This window comes from Natator depressus, chromosome 2, assembly GCF_965152275.1.
Source record: "Natator depressus isolate rNatDep1 chromosome 2, rNatDep2.hap1, whole genome shotgun sequence".
Lineage (NCBI taxonomy): Eukaryota > Metazoa > Chordata > Testudines > Cheloniidae > Natator > Natator depressus.
Window position 1 is genome coordinate 10,225,662 of NC_134235.1, and position 21,274 is coordinate 10,246,935.

Below are 21,274 nucleotides of genomic sequence, written 5' to 3' on the forward strand. Positions count from 1 at the left end.
ACTAATCTAATCGCCTTTTATGATGAGATTACTGGTTCTGTGGATGAAGGGAAAGCAGTGGATGTATTGTTTCTTGACTTTAGCAAAGCTTTTGACACGGTCTCCCCCAGTATTCTTGTCAGCAAGTTAAGGAAGTATGGGCTGGATGAATGCACTATAAGGTGGGTAGAAAGCTGGCTAGATTGTCGGGCTCAACGGGTAGTGATCAATGGCTCCATGTCTAGTTGGCAGCCGGTGTCAAGTGGAGTGCCCCAGGGGTCGGTCCTGGGGCCGGTTTTGTTCAATATCTTCATAAATGATCTGGAGGATGGTGTGGATTGCACTCTCAGCAAATTTGCGGATGATACTAAACTGGGAGGAGTGGTAGATACGCTGGAGGGGAGGGATAGGATACAGAAGGACCTAGACAAATTGGAGGATTGGGCCAAAAGAAATCTGATGAGGTTCAATAAGGATAAGTGCAGGGTCCTGCACTTAGGATGGAAGAACCCAATGCACAGCTACAGACTAGGGACCGAATGGCTAGGCAGCAGTTCTGCGGAAAAAGACCTAGGGGTGACAGTGGACGAGAAGCTGGATATGAGTCAGCAGTGTGCCCTTGTTGCCAAGAAGGCTAATGGCATTTTGGGATGTATAAGTAGGGGCATAGCCAGCAGATCGAGGGACGTGATCGTTCCCCTCTATTCGACACTGGTGAGGCCTCATCTGGAGTACTGTGTCCAGTTTTGGGCCCCACACTACAAGAAGGATGTGGATAAATTGGAGAGAGTCCAGCGAAGGGTAACAAAAATGATTAGGGGGCTGGAGCACATGACTTATGAGGAGACGCTGAGGGAGCTGGGATTGTTTAGTCTGCAGAAGAGAAGAATGAGGGGGGATTTGATAGCTGCTTTCAACTACCTGAAAGGGGGTTCCAAAGAGGATGGCTCTAGACTGTTCTCAATGGTAGCAGATGACAGAACGAGGAGTAATGGTCTCAAGTTGCAGTGGGGGAGGTTTAGATTGGATATTAGGAAAAACTTTTTCACTAGGAGGGTGGTGAAACACTGGAATGCGTTACCTAGGGAGGTGGTAGAATCTCCTTCCTTAGAGGTTTTTAAGGTCAGGCTTGACAAAGCCCTGGCTGGGATGATTTAACTGGGAATTGGTCCTGCTTTGAGCAGGGGGTTGGACTAGATGACCTTCTGGGGTCCCTTCCAACCCTGATATTCTATGATTCTATAGCCCCGTATCTTGTCTTCCAACAGTGGCCAATGCCAGGTGCTTCAGAGGGAATGAACAGAACAGGTAATCATCGAGTGATCCATCCCCTGTTGCCCATTCCCAGTTTCTGGCAAACAGAGGCTAGGGACACCATCCCTGTCCATCCTGGCTAATAGCCTTTGATAGACCTGTCCTCCATGAATTATCTCATTCTTTTTTGAACTCTGTTAGACTTGGGCTTCACAACATCTTCTGGCAAAGAGATCTACAGGTTGACTGTGCGTTGTGTGAAGAAATACTTCCTTTTCTTTTGTTTTAAACTTGCTTCCTGTTAATTTCATTTGGTGACCCCTAGTTCATGTGTTATGAGAAGGAGTAAATAACACTTCCTTATTTACTTTCTCCACACCAGTCATAATTTTATAGACCTTTATCATATTCTCCCCCCACCCCCCTTAGTAGTCTCTCTTTTCCAAGCTGAAAAGTCCCAGTCTTATTAATCTCTCCTCATATGGAAGCTGTTTCATACACCTAATTATTTTTGTTGCTCTTTTCTGTACTTAAACCGAATAAAGACAGGTAGAATCTCATTATATCTTCTTGAAATGAATGACTTTGCCAGATGACTTAGGTAAAGTGGGTGCATTGTCAGGAACATAAGAGATGCTGCAATGGATCAGACCAATTGTTGGTCTCGTATCCTGTCACTTCTAGTGATCAATGCTTTATTTATGATTTAGGGGAAAGCAAAAATTCTCTGTAATGCATCTAAATAGTTATATGTAGTGTTTACCCTTGTAGAACAAGATTTTATTATTCTTTCTTTATATACATATATAAAAATAGAGACAGAGAGAGGCAAGATAAAATTTAATATTACTTAAAACTCTAGTCCTTTAAAAATGTATCTAATTTTAGATTACTGGAAGAAAATGTGAGATTTTTCTTACAGTTCTGAATTTATTTCTTAATTTTGAAGTAGGACATATAATCCCATCAAGATTGCCTTCTGTGTTTCAGGTTTTTTTGAAAGTGAGCTCCTGAATCTCCTTCAGTTCATCAACTTGAAGAAATTTCAGAGATCCTAGAGATTGTCAGCCATTCTGTTATAAACACTACTGTATTCTGGCAGTATTTTCTGTTGGTTCATTCTTTATATTCCTAATCCTTTTCTGTTTCAATATCTCTATTGGCTTTAAGGCTTTATTATCTTCATAACTTCATTCATAACCATCTGCGGCTGCATCTAGTAAAAGAGCTTTATTTTTTATTTCAGGTAATTTGGAATCTATATTTCCCTATTTTCTTATCAAAGCAGTCTTTTATTCAGAACATTATTCTTGGCTCATTCTTTAACAGCACAAATTAAACCATTGAATACAAATTGTAGAATCACAGTTATAACACAAGGAGAGAAGAATCTGACCAAATAGCTGAAGACGGAGCAGAGCTTTTAAAAAAGTATTATTTTTGTGCTCCCCATGTGGTTTCTTTTAAATTTCGTGTCAGTTCAGGCTAGCCTGACAGTGACTTGAAATCTACTGCTCACTTTTTTTTCTCAGTTACTACCATAAAAGTCCGGATAAAGACTGTTTTAGCTTTAACAGCTCTATTTTTACAATATTGATTTTCCCCAAGTATACAGAATCATAGAAATATAGGAACCTTAATAGGTCATCTAATCCAGTCCCCTGGATTGATGCAGGACTAAGTATTATCTTCTAGACCATCCCTGACAGCTGTTTGTCTAACCTGTTCTTAAAAACCTCCAGTGACAGAGATTCTACAGGTAATTTGTTCCTCTGGTTAACTACCCGACAGTTAAGTTTTTCCTACTATCTAACCTAAATCTCCCTTGCTGAATTTTAAGCCCACTGCTTCTTGTCCTAGCCTCAGAAGTTAAGAAAAACAATTTTTCTTTCTCCTTCTTGTAACAAACTTTTACAAACTTGATAACTGTTATGTCCCCTCTGTCTTCTCTTTTCCCGACTAAACAAACCCAAATTTTTCAATCTTTCCTCATAGATCGTGTTTTCTAGACCGTTAATCATTTTTGTTGCTCTCCTCTGGACTTTCTCCAATTTGTCCTGAAGTGTGGTGCCCAGAACTGTACTCCAGTTGAGACCTTATCAGTGCGGAGTAGAGTGGAAGAATTACTTCTTGTGTCTTGCTTACAAGACTCCTGCTAATACATCCCAGAATATTTGCTTTTTTGCAACAGTACTGTATTGTTGAATCATATTTAGTTTGTGATCCACTATAACCCTCAGATCCTTTTCTGCAGTACTCCTTCCTAGGCAGTCATTTCTCATTTTGTATTTGCTTGATTGACAGTTGATTATTCCTTCCTAGGTTGTAATAGTTTTGCATTTGTACTTATTGAATTTCATCCTCTAAAGCGCTTGCAACCTCTCACAGCTTGGTACCGTCTGAAAACTTTATAAGTATACTCTGTATATCCTTATCCAAATCATTCATGAAGGTATTGAACAGAAACAGACCCAGGACAGATCCTTGTGGGACCCCGTTTGATATGCGCTTCCAGCTTGATTTTTGAGCCATTAATGACTACTCTCTGAGTATGGTTTTCCAGCCGACTGTGCACCCACCTTATAGTAGGTTCGTCTCGGCTATACTTCTCTAGTTTGTGTATCAAAAGCCTTACTTAAGTTGAGATATGACAGCTACTGCTCCTTATCTCTACTGGAAATAACTTGCCTAATGCATCCCAAGACTGCATTAGCTTTTTTCACGGCCACATCACATTGGGGGCTTGTAGTCATCCTGTGATCAACCAGTACTCCAAGGTCCTTCTCCTCCTGATACCTGATATCACCACTGTCTGATACTAAGATTCAAAAATTTAAGACCTCTACTGGCTGGAGGACTAAACCAGTTAGTCAGAGGTAGATATGGTGGGCCTCCACCAGTGATGTCCCTGGTGAGAAGCCCATTGCCCCACCTCTGATTGTTGGCAAGGGATAGGGTGCTAGGAATTCTTTTAATGGTGCCCTTGGGTTTTATTTTTTGGAAGGGAGGAAGGAAGGAGTCTTTTCTCACACTCCAGGACCTTGAGACTATTCTCCATGTTAGTGCTGCAGAGTGTTGCTGGTGCTGCAGAATTGTTAGTGTTATTCTTGAAGCCTCCAGTGTTAGCTGCACTGTCAGAGAGGGCAGCATGTTGATTCAGCAAACCTCAATATTATTTGTAAAGAGAGTCTACAGGCTCATTTGGTGGTAAAGATGGTTGGCCAAGTTTACTGTCAGCACAGCACAGTACTAGTGCCCTGTCCAGTTGGTCACAGGGACACTAACAGAGGTTTTCCTATGACAGGGTAAAGGCTCAGTCGGCATAACAGGATGCTGTCCCCTCGGCTGATACAAAGGTGCCCCCTTTATACATTGATACAAACAAGTTAAGTGTTAACTAGCAAAATCAGGAGTGTACCGCCTTTATACCTTGTACCTTCTAGTTAGAACAAAACATCCTCATCCATTATCCTGTCATCACATTCTTATCTTATGAGGGGTCAATGTTTTCCTGTACAATCTCTTGGGAATTTGTTTACACAGTTGCTTGAGAACTGTAGGTGTTTCTGTACCATTCTCTCTGGTAAGGAACGTGCTTACTTAGTTAGCCAATACCTGGTGTGTTACTATACTGCCTAGGCCTACTCTGGTTCATACTCTTAGTTATGTCTAGGGCTCCAGCAAGACTGACTTACACTCTACTCCTCCATCTTCTTGAGATTTGCAAAAATGGGGAGGGGAAGAAAAAGGTTTATCTTCTCATCTCTCTCCCAGCATCTGTTCTGGGGAGGATCTGCTATTTGAATAACTTTTGGTATCTATTTTCTGGTAGCTTTCCTCAGTAGTGTTATGAAACCGACATGGTCCAAGACTGCCTTGCTTTTTTTGTCCACCGGTATCTGAAGTGTTTTTAGTGAAAATGACCAGTCATCTTAATTTTACTCTGCTGCTGTGTGGGAAAACTTTTAGCAGCAGAGAAATATTGGAATTGTCTGCCTACAGATTCAGAAAGATGAAACTGTATCACTTATCTTTCAAATGTGAGTGAAATTTAATCTTTGCAACAGTAAGATAATTCTGCTAAAATTGATAGTTTAGGTCTTCTCCGCTCACTAGGGAAAACGTCTTTCTCTCACCTAATGAGTGGATTTTTCAAACACTGATCATCTATATCAAAATAGTTCTCTCATGAAACATCCCTTCAGTATAATTTTGCACAATATTTTGATATTTTATTGGTAGAATAAGTTGGAGTATAGGCCTGTGAATATTAATATCTTATCAAAATGAATCATACTCTGAAAACTTGATGTAGAACATTAACTAATTCATCAGTTCTCACATGTTTATCTACGATTGTCCACTGGTTACTAATGGGGGATTCAAAGTAATCATTAGTCCTATCATTATTTGTAATGGATGGTTTTTCTGTCACCTCAAACTTTTGATTTCCATCTTTGGTCAAGTATGCAATAATATCCAGAGTGAAACATACATGGATCCAGTATTGACTCTTAATGGTGAAGGAGTTGTTACATGGAGGCCAGTAATTCATAAATGAAACATACATGATGTGTAGAATGTGTAGCAATAAAATTATTATTTTACCTGGAAATGAAATACCATCGTTATATTAGATCTTCAGAATTCTGAACAACTTATTAAAAACTTAACACAATTGGTTTGATGTTCAGGATGGTTTCACATTGAGACTGTATACTGGATTTTGTGTGAGGGTCTGTTCCCTATTCCAGCTTGTTAACATTTTCTTCTGGTTTTAGGCTGTTACATAAACACAGTAATTGGAATATTTGACTTGAAAAATACTCGAATGTTGTTTTATATTATGCCAATAAACATCATTGGAACCAAAATTTAATCCACTGCTAAATTTTAAGAGCGCTTACGCCTGGATCACTATTGATTATTCAATGTTTATATTGTATGTATGATATATATCACGCAAATTTATATAAATAAGTTATAATTCTGTTTTCTAAACTGACAATTGTGAAGACATCCTGTTAAAAAGGACTTTACAGAAATTGTTTCAGCTTTTAGATTTTCAAAATAGTAAATCTGTACCACTTCTTATCACCGACTTCTGTATAAAATGACGTTTCTAATTGACTTGGAGCTGTAAAACATTTATAAAACTCTCCAGAGCTGTATGTTCCTATTTGATAAATACATATAGTATCATATATACTAGTATCATGTTGCATGAAAAAACCAAAATGTTATAAATACGTGCTAAATGGATTTGTACAGTAAAATATCTTCTAAAATACAAACTTTGAAAATTGCTCAATATTCCAGTTATAATAATGATAGTTTCATTATTAAGGTCCATAGTTTACTCTAAATAATAGGAAGAGTTTCTTTGAATTCTTAGCAAGGGCAATGGTTATTGTTTGTTAGTATTATTTGTATTGCGGGAGCCTCCAAAGGACCCAGTCAGGTTTCGGGCCCTGTTGTGCTAGACTCTTAAACCCATGGGATATATGGTCCCTTTCCTTGAAGAGCTTGCAGCTTAAAAAGACAAAACACAAATGGACAAGGATAAACATACAAGCAAAGGAATTAGGGTGGTAATTAGGGTGGTATGGGCACAATATCTCATTGCTTAAATTTCCCCTTCTTTGACACAATCCCTTTATTTTAATTTTTGGGAAAGAGATGAAGCGAAGGGGAATAACAGGTGTTAGTGATTAAACAGGCTTGGAGGGAGGCCAGAGAGTTGGAGGGGGCTGGTTGCAATATGTGCTTGGTTAGGAGGCCCTCAGGATGTGAGTTTGCTTCATAGAATCACAGAATATCAGGGTTGGAAGGGACCTCAGGAGGTCATCTAGTCCAACCCCTTGCTCAAAGCAGGACCAGTCCCCAATTAAATCATCCCAACCAGGGCTTTGTCAAGCCTGACCTTAAAAACTTCTAAGGAAGGAGATTCTACCACCTCCCTAGGTAACGCATTCCAGTGTTGCACCACCCTCCTAGTGAAAAAGTTTTTTCCTAATATCCAACCTAAACCTCCCCCACTGCAACTTGAGACCATTACTCCTTGTTCTGTCATCTGCTGCCACTGAGAATAGTTTAGAACCATCCTCTTTGGAACCACCTCTCAGGTAGTTGAAAGCAGCTATCAAATCCCCCCTCATTCTTCTCTTCTGCAGACTAAACAATCCCAGTTCCCTCAGCCTCTCCTCATAAGTCATGTGTTCCAGACCCCTAATCATTTTTGTTGCCCTTTGCTGGACTCTCTCCAATTTTTCCACATCCTTGTTGTAGTGTGGGGCCCAAAACTGGACACAGTACTCCAGATGAGGCCTCACCAATGTCAAATAGAGGGGAACGATCACGTCCCTCGATCTGCTGGCTATGCCCCTACTTATACATCCCAAAATGCCATTGGCCTTCTTGGCAACAAGGGCACACTGTTGACTCATATCCAGCTTCTCGTCCACTGTCACCCCTAGGTCCTTTTCTGCAGAACTGCTGCCTAGCCATTCGGTCCCTAGTCTGTAGCTGTGCATTGGATTCTTCCATCCTAAGTGCAGGACCCTGCACTTATCCTTATTGAACCTCATCAGATTTCTTTTGGCCCAGTCCTCCAATTTGTCTAGGTCCCTCTGTATCCTATCCCTGCCCTCCAGCGTATCTACCACTCCTCCCAGTTTAGTATCATCCGCAAATTTGCTGAGAGTGCAATCCACACCATCCTCCAGATCATTTATGAAGATATTGAACAAAACCGGCCCCAGGACCGACCCCTGCTTCCTGTATCCTTGGTATGACAGGCTCAGATTTGATGTCCTTTAGGAGGTGCTGCAAGGCTTATTTGTTTTCCTATGGTTTTCTGAGGTTAGGTATATGAAAGAGAGAAGTTCATTTTAAAGGATTTCCAAGTGTTTTGATAGTGATTGTCTGGTAGATTTTATGAAATTTGTTATGTAAAATTGTTTTGCACTAAACTTTTAAAAATATAAAATTTAAAATAAAACATAAACCATACAAATGGAAAGCTTCTCAAAGTTAAATTGTATCATTTTGAATGGGCTATGGTTATTTAATTCTTTAAGTAACCCCCCCCCCTTTTTTAACAAAGTCTGAACATCCAGGTAGGTATAGGAGACCATAAATTCATATATTAAATGTTCTTTCATAACCAGATAGCTATATCTCCTGTTTGCATTTTTTATGAGTGAATTAATTTTTTAGTTCATTTTAGTAAGGCATAATATTCTCCAGTCATTTGTCACTCAGCCAGGATATGGCTTCTTTATTTATTTATTTATTCATTATGTACACTTCACTGAAACCTATTTTGTATTTTAGCATATTAGATATGTTTAGTTTTAACTAGAAGCTTCCTGATCATTCCTTACTCTGTTCTACTGTAGGTGCCCTCACTTCAAATGGTATAAATGCAGATACCAGTGCTGAAATAGGACGTGCCAAGAACTGTCTTGGCCCTGAAGACATCATAGATAAATATAAAGAGGCCATTTCTTACTACAGCAAGGTAACCTTATGTGCATTATGAAAAATTACCATATATGCATCAATTCCAGTGTACTGTCAATGCATTTTTAGTTGGTGTTAAAGATCACCTGCCTTAAAGTACATATAAATGTTGGCACATTCTTTTCATTTGTGTAAGGGTACAATAATGTTGTAAGAAACATGAGTAACTTACAACAGTACAGCACACAGAGGGAATACAGAGTCTGCTTTCTGATAGAGGATCTGGCCATTTCAGAATTCTGGTTAAGCCTTCACACTATAAGGGACCAACCTCAAACTGTGGGCATGGCTACACTAGAAACTTCAAAGCGCTGCTGCGGGAGCGCTTTGAAGTGCAAGTGTGATCACGCGCGAATGCTGGGAGAGAGCTGGTAATCCGCCTCCACGAGGGGATTAGTTCAGAGCGCTGGGAGCCTCAGACTTGCTGCGCTCAAAGGGGTGATCTTTCACACGCCTTAGCCAGCAAGTTAGAGCGCTATAAAATGTAAGTGTAGACAAGCCCTATGGTGTTCTGTTGAGTAGTACTATGTGCTGTACCACTTGTGCCTTTAGACTGTAAGGTCTGTAGATTACGTTCATACACCCCTCTAAAAATAAATACTAATTAAGTGCTTTTATTAATGCTAGTTATTTTGGGGAAGTTTTCTGTTAATTGGTGGGCACAGTTACACTTTTGAATATTCATGCATATAGTTCTATAATTAACATTGTCAAGGTTCCTTCCCCACTCTGAACTCTAGGGTACAGATGTGGGGATCTGCATGAAAAACCCCCTAAGCTTATTTTTACCAGCTTAGGTTAAAACTTCCCCAGGGTACAAAGTATTTTACCTTTTGTCCCTGGACCTTATTGCTGCCACCACCAAGCGTCTAACAAATACATAACAGGGAAAGAGCCCGCTTGGAAACGTCTTTCCCCCCAAAATCCCCTCAAGCCCTACACCCTCTTTCCTGCGGAAGGCTTGATAAAAAATCCTCACCAATTTGCATAGGTGAACGCAGACCCAAACCTTTGGATCTTAAGAACAATGAAAAAGCAATCAGGTTCTTAGAAGAAGAATTTTAATTGAAGAAAAAGTAAAAGAATCACCTCTGTAAAGTCAGGATGGTAAATACCTTACAGGGTAATCAGATTCAAAACAGAGAGAATCCCTCTAGGCTAAACCTTAAGTTACAAAAAGATACAAAAACAGGAATATACATTCCATTCAGCACAGCTTATTTTATCAGCCATTTAAACAAAACAGAATCTAATGCATATCTAACTAGATTGCTTACTGACTTTTTTTACAGGAGTTCTGACCTGCATTCCTGCTCTGGTCCCAGCAAAAACAACAGACACTGAGAGAACCCTTTGTCGTCTCCTCCCCCCCCGCCCCGGTTTGAAAGTATCTTGTCTCCTCATTGGTCATTTTGGTCAGGTGCCAGCGAGGTTGTCTTAGCTTCTTAACCCTTTACAGGTGAAAGGATTTTTCCTCTGACCAGGAGGGATTTAAAGGTGTTTACCCTTCCCTTTATATTTATGACAGACATGTTACTGTGTAAGCTGACTAACATACTACATGTATGCTGGAGCAATCTCTGAGAGGTGTCTTGAGTTTATTGAAGGGGTTGCAAGTAATGGTACCTTTCCTGGAATCAAATATTTAGAACATTAGTCTCAGGAGCGTGTGAAGGAGGAGGCAGGGAAGACCTGAAGAAATAGGAAAGGCAGATATTCTTTTGATTGATCCTTAAATGGAGATTAAAAGGAAATTTTAAATCCATCAGCCATACTGGACTCTTTCCAGATTTCTGTGTCTAGGCTGCGTCCTCAGAGCATATCCTCTGCACTTCAGTTATTTTTGTTTCCTCTTTTTTAAAGTATAAAAATGCTGGTGTGATTGAGCTGGAAGCCTGTGTGAAGGCAGTGAGAGTCCTGGCAATACAGAAAAGAAGCATGGAAGCTTCAGAGTTTCTTCAGAATGCAGTTTATATCAACCTTCGTCAGGTGAGTGTATAAACTGTTGTGTGTGGTGTGTTTTTTTTTCTTTTTTTTTCTTTTATTAAACTGAGAATAAAAAAATCATTAAGGGGTGAAAAATCCTTGAATTTAGGAACCTTGTTTTGCTATTCTGTCATAAAACTAATGCTTTACACCTCTTTAGTGCCTTACATCCCATGATTTCAAAACATGTTAGAAACACTAACAACTCCATCTAAAATGTGGACGCTTGGTGTATGAGATACTCTTCAAGTGAAGAATAAATGTGTCTTAGGGATGCCCAGGTGTCAAAGGTCTTATTGGAAAGCTATGCTAGAGAAAATTGGCCACATTATCAGTCGTATCATACCTATTATTCCTCAGCTGTGTCTGTTATATGAGGTATGGACATTATATGTACAATACAGTATATTTTATTATTTAAAAAAAAATAAAACCCCTGAAAACCAGACTTAAGGCCCAGCATAAAAATATATCACATTACACGAATAAGTCTTTCATATGGTGAGGGTCTTACAGTGATCCTCAATTGGACAAATTGTCCGCTCAGACAATGTGATCCTTGAAAGAGAAATTATTCTATGAATATGTCCTGGAACTTGTGGAATACTTCACGCTTGGCACTTCCAGCCTGCAGTTATGTGTAGAAAACACATCCTTAACAGGTTGGTACAACGGCAATGATCACTTCATTCAACTGTCGCTTGCAGAAGGGATGCAGAGTCCTTCCCTGCAGGACAGCTGACTAGGTGAATCTCTATTACTGTACTAGTGGAGGGAGTATGTTCAGAGGTCAAAGCACGAAGTCATTTTTGCTTGTCAAGTGGGCAGAGGCCAATTTGTTGTCAGAATGCTCCACATTCTGAGTCCTCAACTACTAAACAAGTGGCTGAATAGAAAAAGTTCTTCTGGAGAATGATTCCCAGATTGTATGCCCTGAAGACAAAGGACTGTCTTCCTCTGTGTTTAGAAAATGTATAACAAAGAACTAATAGAAACCTTTACTCCAGTACATACTTTTAGTGCAGAGCTCTTTAATCTATCAAGGAAAGCATAAAAAGATCCAGTGACTGAAAGTTGAAACTAGAAATGTAGACTAAAATAAGGCAATTTTTTTAAACAGTGAGGTTTAAACAGAAGTTAGAACTTACCATGGCAAGTGGTTCAATCTCCATCACTTGAAGTCTTTTTAGATAAAGATGGATGTCTTGCTAAAAGGTATGCTCTAGTTCAACGAGAAGTCGTGGCATAAATCACTAGGTGAAATTCTTTGGCTTTGTTATATAAATCTTTTTTGCATTTTTTCACAAAGCTAGGAGCATCAATCTTGATTTCCTAGCCAAATTCTAATTTGGGCAACTACATTCTCTCTAGCTAAAATTCCCCTTTTATTTCAACCAGATCAGGGTATTTTTCATTGTCATTAACTTCTTAGAGTTCCTTTGAAATGACAAAACGCTACATAAAAATTTCACTTATAGTCTATTGAATTCTGAAGTGCAACTTACAATGTCATCTTTTAATATAAGTACTATATCAGAGCTAGGTATTATTTTCATCCATCGGTCTCAAAGCTTTACAAAGGAGATGAGTATCATTATCTCCATTTTACAGACGGGGAAACTGAGGCACAGAGGGGCAAATGACTTGCAGAGCCAGGAATAAAACCCGTGTCTCCTGAGTCCCAGTCCAGTGGTCTAAACTATAGGTCACATAAAGTGCAGCTAATATAAAAACTAGAAAATGCAAGTCTGTAAAGTCTCAGTACAAAATTCAGAAAACAGGCATTAGAGCAGATGTAGAAACCTGCTAACGGGGCCAGGACCAGAGATTATTTGCTTGTTTGCTTATAATATGCACGATCATTGGAGTCTATAATGGTGGCTCCTTCATTGTCTTTGATATATTTTCTAGGTATTTTTGTGTTACATTTTTAATATTTTAGCATAGTAAAAAGTTCTTTGCTCTTTTTACTCCTTTTTTACATTTCAGCTTTCTGAAGAAGAAAAAATCCAGCGTTACAGCATTCTCTCTGAATTGTATGAACGCATTGGATTTCACCGAAAGTCTGCGTTCTTCAAGCGTGTAGCAGCAATGCAATGTGTGGCACCTAGCATATCAGAGCCAGGTTGGCGGGCCTGCTACAAACTGCTTTTGGAGACACTTCCTGGTTACAGTCTGTCTCTGGATCCAAAGGACTTCAGCAAAGGTAAGTTTCTGTGGCTCAGACTGCTGTTTTTTGCATTACTGTAACTAAGTTGCATCGAAAACAACTCCTGCACCCACTTCAATCTGATGCCAGCAATTCTAGAAAGAAGCATCTTTATCTTTGCTAAGACTGCTGCTGTTTGTTCAATAAATATGAAATTCTGATCATATCTAGGAATGTCAGTAGCCTGTCAAACTATTCTTAAATCTCTTAAATAAAATGTATTAGAAATGAGGAATTAGCTGAAGAAATCTTGGAGTCACTTGCAATATTATTTGCAAACTCATGGATGACAGGAGAGGTCCTGGAAGACTGGAGAAGGACTAATGTAATCTTTAAAAAGAGGAAAAAGGAGGAGCCAGGGAACTATAGACCAGTCAGCCTGTTCTTGATACCTGGGAAGCTACTAGAGCAATGTATAAAATGTTCAGTTTGCAAATACCTGGAGAATGAAGGAGTGGTCACTAGCAATCAGCATGGATTTACTGAGAACAAATGCCAAACCAGCTTGATTTCCTTCTTTAATAAGGTAACTGGTTTAGTGTATGGGTGAATGCAGTGGACATAATAATATACCAGGATTTTAGTAAGACTTTCGACAGTCCCACATGACATTCTCATAAGTAAGAGAAATGTGGGCTTGGGAGAACTACCATAAGTGGATACATAAACAAAGAGTAACTAACTATTAATGGAATGATGTTAGATGGGAAGGAGGTCTCCAGTGGGGTTCCACAGGGGTTTGTTCTGGTTTCTGTTGTTTAACACCTTTTTTAATGACCTGGGTGTAGAAATAGAGAGCATACTGATCAAATTTGCAGATGAGACAAAGCTAGGGAGGGTTTCAAACACTGTAGGATAAAGCTAAAATTCAAAGTGATCTTGATAAATTAGAGCACTTGGCTATGTACAAGAAAATGAAATTCAACAAAGACAAATGTCAGGTGCTACGCTTTGGGAAGAAAAATGAAATGCACAAATACAGAACTGGGGAAAACTAGTTTGGCAAATAGCACTGCTGAGAAGGATCTGTGAACGGTGGTGGGTCTCAACCTCAACATGAGTCAACAATGAGATACTGTTGCAAGAAAAGCAAATGCAGTTTTGGGTTGCATTAACAGAGGCATAGCGCACAAGACATGGGAGAAGATAATACTGCTCTATTCTGTGCTGGTTAGTCCTCCGCTAGGGTCCTGTGTCTAATTTTGTTCACTGATATATAGAAAGGATGTAGAGAAACTAGAAAGGCTCCAGAGGAGAGTGACAAAGATGATCAAAGGCTGAAGAACTGGGTATGTTTAGTTTGGAAAAGAAGCGATTGAGTGGGACATGATAGTAGTCTTCAAATACTTGAAAGGCTGCCATCAAAAAGATGGAGAAAAATTGTTCTGTCTTGCCACAGAGGACAGAACAAGAGACAATGCGTTCAAACTACATCATAACAGATTTAGATTAAATCTCAGATTATTTTATTTCTGAAATGTCCAAAAAAACCAAATAAAAACATTGAAGAATGTATGATCTACATTTAGATCAGTAACACAAAAAGTGAGGGACGTACTTCTTACTTATTTTATGAGTGCTTTTAATTACGGTTGTTTCTATCCTGGAAATGAACAATTGTGAATATTTCATGTGATGTTGATTCATTTAAAAGAATCATAGAATCAAAGAATCATAGAACTGGGAGGGATCTCGAGAGGTCATCTGGTCCTGTCACCTGCACTCGTGGCAGGATTAAGTATTATCTAGACCATTCCTGACAGGTGTTTGTCTAACCTGCTCTTAAAAATTTCCAATGAGGGAGATACCACAACCTCCCTAAGCAATTTATTCTAGTGCTTAACAACCCTGACTGTTAGGAATTTTTTCCTAGTGTCCAACCTAAACCGCCCTTGCTGCAATTTAAGCCCATTGCTTCTTGTCCTAGCCTCAGAAGTTAAGAAAAACAATTTTTTTCTTCCTCCTTCTTGTAACCACCTCTTACAAACTTGATAACTGTTATGTCCACTCTGTCTTCTCTTTTCCTGACTAAACAAACCCAATTTTTTCAATTTTCCTTTATAGGTCATGTTTTCTAGACCCTTTAAGCATTTTTGTCACTCTTCTCTGGACTCTCTCCAATTTGTCCACATCATTCCTGAAATGTTGTCCCCAAAACTGAACACAATACTCTAGTCGAGGCCTAATCAGTATGGAATAGAGCAGAAGAATTACTTCTCATGTCTTGCTTACAACACTCCTGCTAATACGTCCCAGAAGGATGTTCGCGCTTTTTTTGCAACAGCGTTATACTGTCAACTCATATTTAGCTTGTGGTCCACTATGACCCCCAGATTCCTTTCCTCAGTACTCCTTCCTAGGCAATCATTTCCCATTTTGTATATGTGCAACTGATTGTTCCTTCCTAAGTGAAGTACTTTGCATTTGTCCTTATTGAATTTCATCCTATTTACTTCAGACCATTTCTCCAGTTTGTTCAGATAATTTTGAATTTTAATCCTATCCTCCAAAGTAATTGCAACCCCTTCCAGCTTGGTATTATCTGCAAACTTTATAAGTGTACTCTCTATGCATTATCTAAACCATTGATGAAGATGTTGAACAGAACCAGACCCAGAACTGATCTCTGCGGGACCCCACTCATTATACCCTTCCAGCTTGTCCATGAACCACTGATAACTACTCTCTGGGAAGGGTTTTTCAACCAGTTTTGCAACCACCTTATAGTAGTTCCCTCTAGGTTGCAGTTCCCTAGTTTGTTTGAGAAGGTCATGCGAGACCATATCAAAAGCTTTACTAAAGTCAAGATATAGCACATCTATTGCTTTCCCCCCAATCCACAAGGCTTGTTACCCTGTCAAAGAAAGTTATCAGTTTGGTTTTGACACAATTTGTTATTGACAAATCTATGCTGATTGTTACTTATCACCTTATTATTCTTACAGGTGTAAGTTTTACATTAGCCTCGTCCATTTAGCTCAATATCCTGTCTTCCGACAGCGGCCAATGCCAGTTGATTCAGAGAGAAATGAACAGAACAGGCAATCATCAAGTGATCCATCCTCTGTCCACTGCCAGCTTCTGGCAAGCAGAGGTTAGGAATGCTCAGAGCATGGTATTGCATCCCTGCCCATCCTGGCCAATGGCTGTTGATGGACCTATCCTCCATTAACTTATCAAGTTCTTTTTTTGAACGTTGTTTATAGTTTTGGCCTTCACAACAGCCGCTGGCAAAGAGGTCCACAGATTGACTGTGCATTGGGTGAAGTACTTCCTTTTTTTTTTTTTTTTTTTTTTTTAAACCTGCTGTCTATTAATTTCATTGGGTGACCCCTAGTACTTGTGTTATGTGAAAGAGTAAATAACATTTCCTCATTCACTTTCTCCACACCAGTCAAGATTTTCTAGACCTCTATCATATCCCTTGGGCCTAGATCCTTCTGTTCAGTGATGTATGGGTCTGACTGGTTTCTCATGAGGATGTTAGTTGCCTTAAAGCATCAAGGTGCTTCATATGCTCTGTATTTACTCTGAGGACAAGAAAAGAGAGGTAGAACAAATGTCAGGTGTTTAGCAGGCGCCCCCCCTTGCCCCCTCCCCCCCCCCCCCCCGATCTGACCTTTTCCAGGGATCCAGGAGTGTGCACAGATTGGCTTTGGCCATGATTACCACAAGGGACAAGAAGCAAGAAAAATCTTTGCAGAAATTACTAGCTTCGGTTCAAAGCTCTAAAAAGTCTAAGGTTGCAAGGAAGGATTTGAGACCACTGAATCCTAAAAATCAGAGATTCCTTGTTGATGGCCTTTGTAAGTGGAGCCAATCCATGGGAGAGACGTTCTTTGGTTCTATGCACTCCCAGGCCAGCAGAAGAACCGGGGAACAAAAAGGACTATTATAGGAGCCAAAACTAAGAGATGTTCTGGGAACTTTTTGCATCTGATATCAAAGATAGTATCTGCCCTCATCTTTTCTCAAAGATGTAATTACCTTCAATATCAAAACCCCCTTCAGGATCATCATCAACAGAGAAGGGCAACCTTTATACCCTGTAGCAGAGGTAAACTAACCCCAGCATTGTCATCTTCTGGACCACACATGTAACCTCATATTTGGCATGAGGTTCCAGAATTGTAGACCAGTTCCTATCTTGCTTTTCCCAACTCCATTTGGAGATAGCCTATACAGTACTATTTTTACAGCTAGCAAGCTGTAACCTTGGATTGGTGAGTTTTAGAGATATGCAGCAGATGTGCCATATAGTTTAAAACCCTTCCTCCTCCCAATCCCCTCTTCCTTCTCTTTTCTGGGATCTGTCTTTTATGAGACCTTGCTGAAATCAGAGGTGGTCTCCCTTCTACAAGCAGGTATAAGGAAGTACCAAACTGTTTCAGAAGAAAATAGTTTTAATCAAGGTACTATCTAATTCAGAAAAAAGTTTGAGATCTTCAACCCATATTGGAGCTCAGGAAACTAAATTCATTCAGAAGAAAGTTTCAGTTTCACATGTTCTCTGTCTCTGATAATCTCATCCCTTTCCACATAGGACTGGTTTGCAGCTCTCTATTTAAAGGACGCTTTTATTTCCACATCTCCATCAGACCAGTCCATTGTAAATGTCTGTCTCTTATACTAGGAGACTGTGACCTAGGGACCCCTTAATGCCACAGCAAGACAGAGCTCGATTCCAGGCTCTTACTGAAGAGGGTAAACTGGTGCCCAGAACTGTATTTCTGTCAGCAATTGAAGCAATAGACACATCTAAGTGGATGTCAATGGCCATTGTGATGTAGCCATGACTCACAGCACATGCTTTGGGATTACCCAGGACAGTCCAGAACACCATGGAGGGCTTGCCCTTTGATGAAGCCCACTGTGTCCGTAAAAAGACAGATGAATCCTAACTTATTTGTGAAGGATTTCAGGGCCAAGCTTGGCTCCTTCCCCAAAAAGGAAGTATTGCAGCCAGCCTTCCAAATATAGACTGGGAACTCAACAGTTTATCAAAAGTGGTCTGCGTGTGGCCTTCGTAAGAAGAGTACAGAAGTCTCGTTTCCCTGCACCTCTCACATCTACATCAAGAAGATATTTTTGACAGGCGTTTGAGAGCTACAACTATTTAATGATACGACAACTATCTGATCTGCACGTATCCTTTGGGGGTCATTTAGTACACTATTTCCACAACTGGAGTGCCGACATAATGGGCAAGTGGGTATTAGATATGGTCCAATCCAGCTAAGTGATTGAGTTTCCCTCCTCCAAAACCCTCATTCCTGTCCCTCTTCAAGGATCATTCTCTTGAGGGGATCCTCCAGCAAGGAGTAGTAGAGCAGTGGGTATTTCTTCAACACCAAGGAAAAGGCTGTTACTCTATGTGCTTCCTAGTCCTGCAAAAGAAGGGAGGGTGGAGACCTATCCTCAATCTCTGCAATCTCAACCGCTTCATTTGCAAACTGAAATTTCGCATGGTCACTCTAGTATCAATAATCCCGTCCCTGGAAAAAGACATTTGGTTTACAGCTGTTGATATGAAGGACACTTGGATATTCACCACTCCCACAGACATTTTCTCAGATTCATAGTGTTTCCTGACCATTTCCAATACAGGGTGCTTCCATTCAGCTTTGTCACTGCCCCCAAGGTCTTTACCAGGGTCTTTCTGATAATAGCAGCTCATTGCAGATGCAATGGTTTCACCATCTTCCTCATCTCAATGATTTGGCTTCTCAAGAAGCCTATGAGTTGACCTGAATAATGCTTCAACTACTTTCTTCCCTAAATGTCAATATGGAACTTGAGAAAGTTTATTCTCACTCTGATGCAAACTGTAGACTTCTTAATGACCACCCTAGATTCAGTCACAGAGAGAGCTTATCTACCAAGGAACAGGCTTCTGATTTGTGAGCTACCTGACAGATCAGGTTATGCACAACTCCCGAACTGCAGTCAGAACTTGTCTTTTTCCCTCCCTGAGGCACATGGCTTCATGCGCTTACGTTACCCTGTGTGCCAGACTCCACCTACGTTGCCTTTATGCATGATGCCAATATATTCACCAACCAAACACAGCATGAATACCTTCCAGAGTAACGTTTTCTCTAATGCAGTGGAAAGATCCATTGGGTATACGTGGGCATCCCCTTCCCACCCTCCTTGCCAGACAAGATGATCATTACAGACTCCTCTTTTTTATGCTGTGGAACCCACATGGACAGCCATATGGCTCAGGGCACTTGGACTCCCTTAGAGGCCAGGTTTCACATAAACTTTTTGGAACTTCAGGCGGAAGCTTGCTTGGTTTTTCTGCAATTTATTCAATCCAGCCATGTCCTTGTAATATCAAACAATATGACAGCCTTCTTTTACATTAACTACCAAACAAGGAGGCCGGAGATCCATCCTCTGTGTGTAGAAGTGATTGCCATTAGGAGTTTGTGCATCAAGAATTGAACCACCTGGTCAGCAGGTCACTTTCAGGCAGTGTTGGTAGCACCCTCAGCAGGCATTTCACCATTGATCACGAGTGGAAATTGTGCAATTCAGTAATGAATAACATATTTGGTCAATGGGGAATTCCCCAATTGGAACCTGTTTACCTCCCAAATGAACAAGAAATGCTACATATACTGTTCCACAAGAGCTCTACGACTATACTCTCAGGGCAATGTTCTCCTTCTCCCCTGGAGAGAGCAGCGGAGCTGTGCCTTTCATTCCTTACTTCTTCTTCTATTTCAGGTCTTTTGGAAAATTTGTTAAGACAAGGCATGTCATTCTTATTGCCCTCAGTTGGCCCAGACAGTTTTGGTTCCTGAATCTCTTATAAATGTCAGCTTGTTCTCCGATAAGCATCCAGTCCTTTCCTGATTTCTTGAAGGGCAGGATCAACCATCCAAACCCTGAAGCACTTCATCTCATGTTTTGGTATTTGATGGGCATCAACACTGGAACATTCCTGCTCTGAAGCTTTATAAACCATCTTTAATAGCAGAAAAATAATGCTATTCAGCCGAGTGGAAGCATTTTTCCATTTGTGCACAGCAGCAGCACATCTCCTGAGTCAGCAGATATTCCCTTTATTTTGGACAGTCATCTTTCTCTCAGAATTTCTGGGCTTTCCCTCAGTTCTATACAAGTCTACCTGGCAGCAATCATGTGATAACCACCATCAGATGGTTATTCAATTTTCACTCATGCATTGACTAATGGATATTTGAAGGACCTTATCAGAATCTTCCCACTAGTAAGGAAACCTGCTCCTCACTGGGACTTGTACTTTCATCACTCATTAAACCTCCCTTTGAACCATAGCTATATGTTCCATGTCTCATTTTTCACTTAAAGTTGCATTTTTTGTGGGCCATCCCCTCAGCCAGGAGAGTAGGTGAGCTAGTACCTCTGATGACAGATCTGGAATACTCTGTATTCCATAAGGACATATGTTATGTTATGACTACATCTGAACTTCACCCCAAAAGTAGTTTTGGAGTTTCATTAAACCAGCCAATCCACATGTGGTTTTTTTCCAAAACTGCATACATCTAGGAGGAGGGGAGACTTCATTCCCTCAATGTTGTCACATTCCTACCTTCAACCTGCAAAGGAGAAAATCAGTAAATTTTTTTGCTATAGCAGAATGAGTGTGAGGTCAAGCTATATCTTCCAAGAGGATCTCTAAATGGACCTCAGGTTGTATCCTGCTCCACTACAAGTAGTTGAATCTTCCTCTCTTTCATTGGATGAGGTCTCATTTTACAAGAGCACAAGAAACTTCAGTGGCATCGCTTCTGGAAGTGCCTTTACTTGACATTTGCAGGACAAGTACCTGAAGTTCCAGCCACGTGTTTGCGTGTATGCTAGTGCAGAACTCCTCCGCTGACACATCCTTTGGGACAGTGATCCTCCAAATGGCTCTGCTGTCTGCATCCTTGCACCTTCCTTCTACTTGAGTACTGCTCATCATTCACCCATAGTGGAATACACATAGGGACCAGCACTTGCAGAAGAAGAGGAAGTTACTTACGTTGTGGTAACTGGAGAGTCTTTGAGGTATGTGGTCACTATCTGTATTCCACTATGCATTCTCCTTCCCCTCTGCTTTGAGTCTTTATTAGATTTGTGGCAGAGAAGGAACTGGAGAGGCATTTAGTCTGCTCTGCCCTTTATGCCTTCAGTTGGAAACACAAGGGAGGGCAAGGGTGCATGTGCAGACCAACGGAAACTACTTGTAAGGATTCTTCAACTCTAGTTACATGAGCGGATGTGCACACCAACAGTGGGATACAGATAGGGACTACACATCTTGAAGAAAGTCCAGTTATTACA

General features: G+C 40.3%; 1 protein-coding gene across 4 annotated transcripts in view; it reads left to right on the forward strand.

Moving 5' to 3' along the window:
* TRAPPC9 (trafficking protein particle complex subunit 9) overlaps positions 1-21,274 on the forward strand; it is an 806,604-nt gene that overhangs the window by 34,555 nt on the left and 750,775 nt on the right. For all 4 annotated transcript variants that reach the window (XM_074943804.1, XM_074943805.1, XM_074943807.1 and 1 more), the window contains 3 exons: positions 8,634-8,755; positions 10,621-10,746; positions 12,733-12,949. In XM_074943804.1, coding sequence (XP_074799905.1) covers positions 8,634-8,755; positions 10,621-10,746; positions 12,733-12,949 — 465 coding nt within the window. The remainder of the gene's footprint in view (positions 1-8,633; positions 8,756-10,620; positions 10,747-12,732; positions 12,950-21,274) is intronic.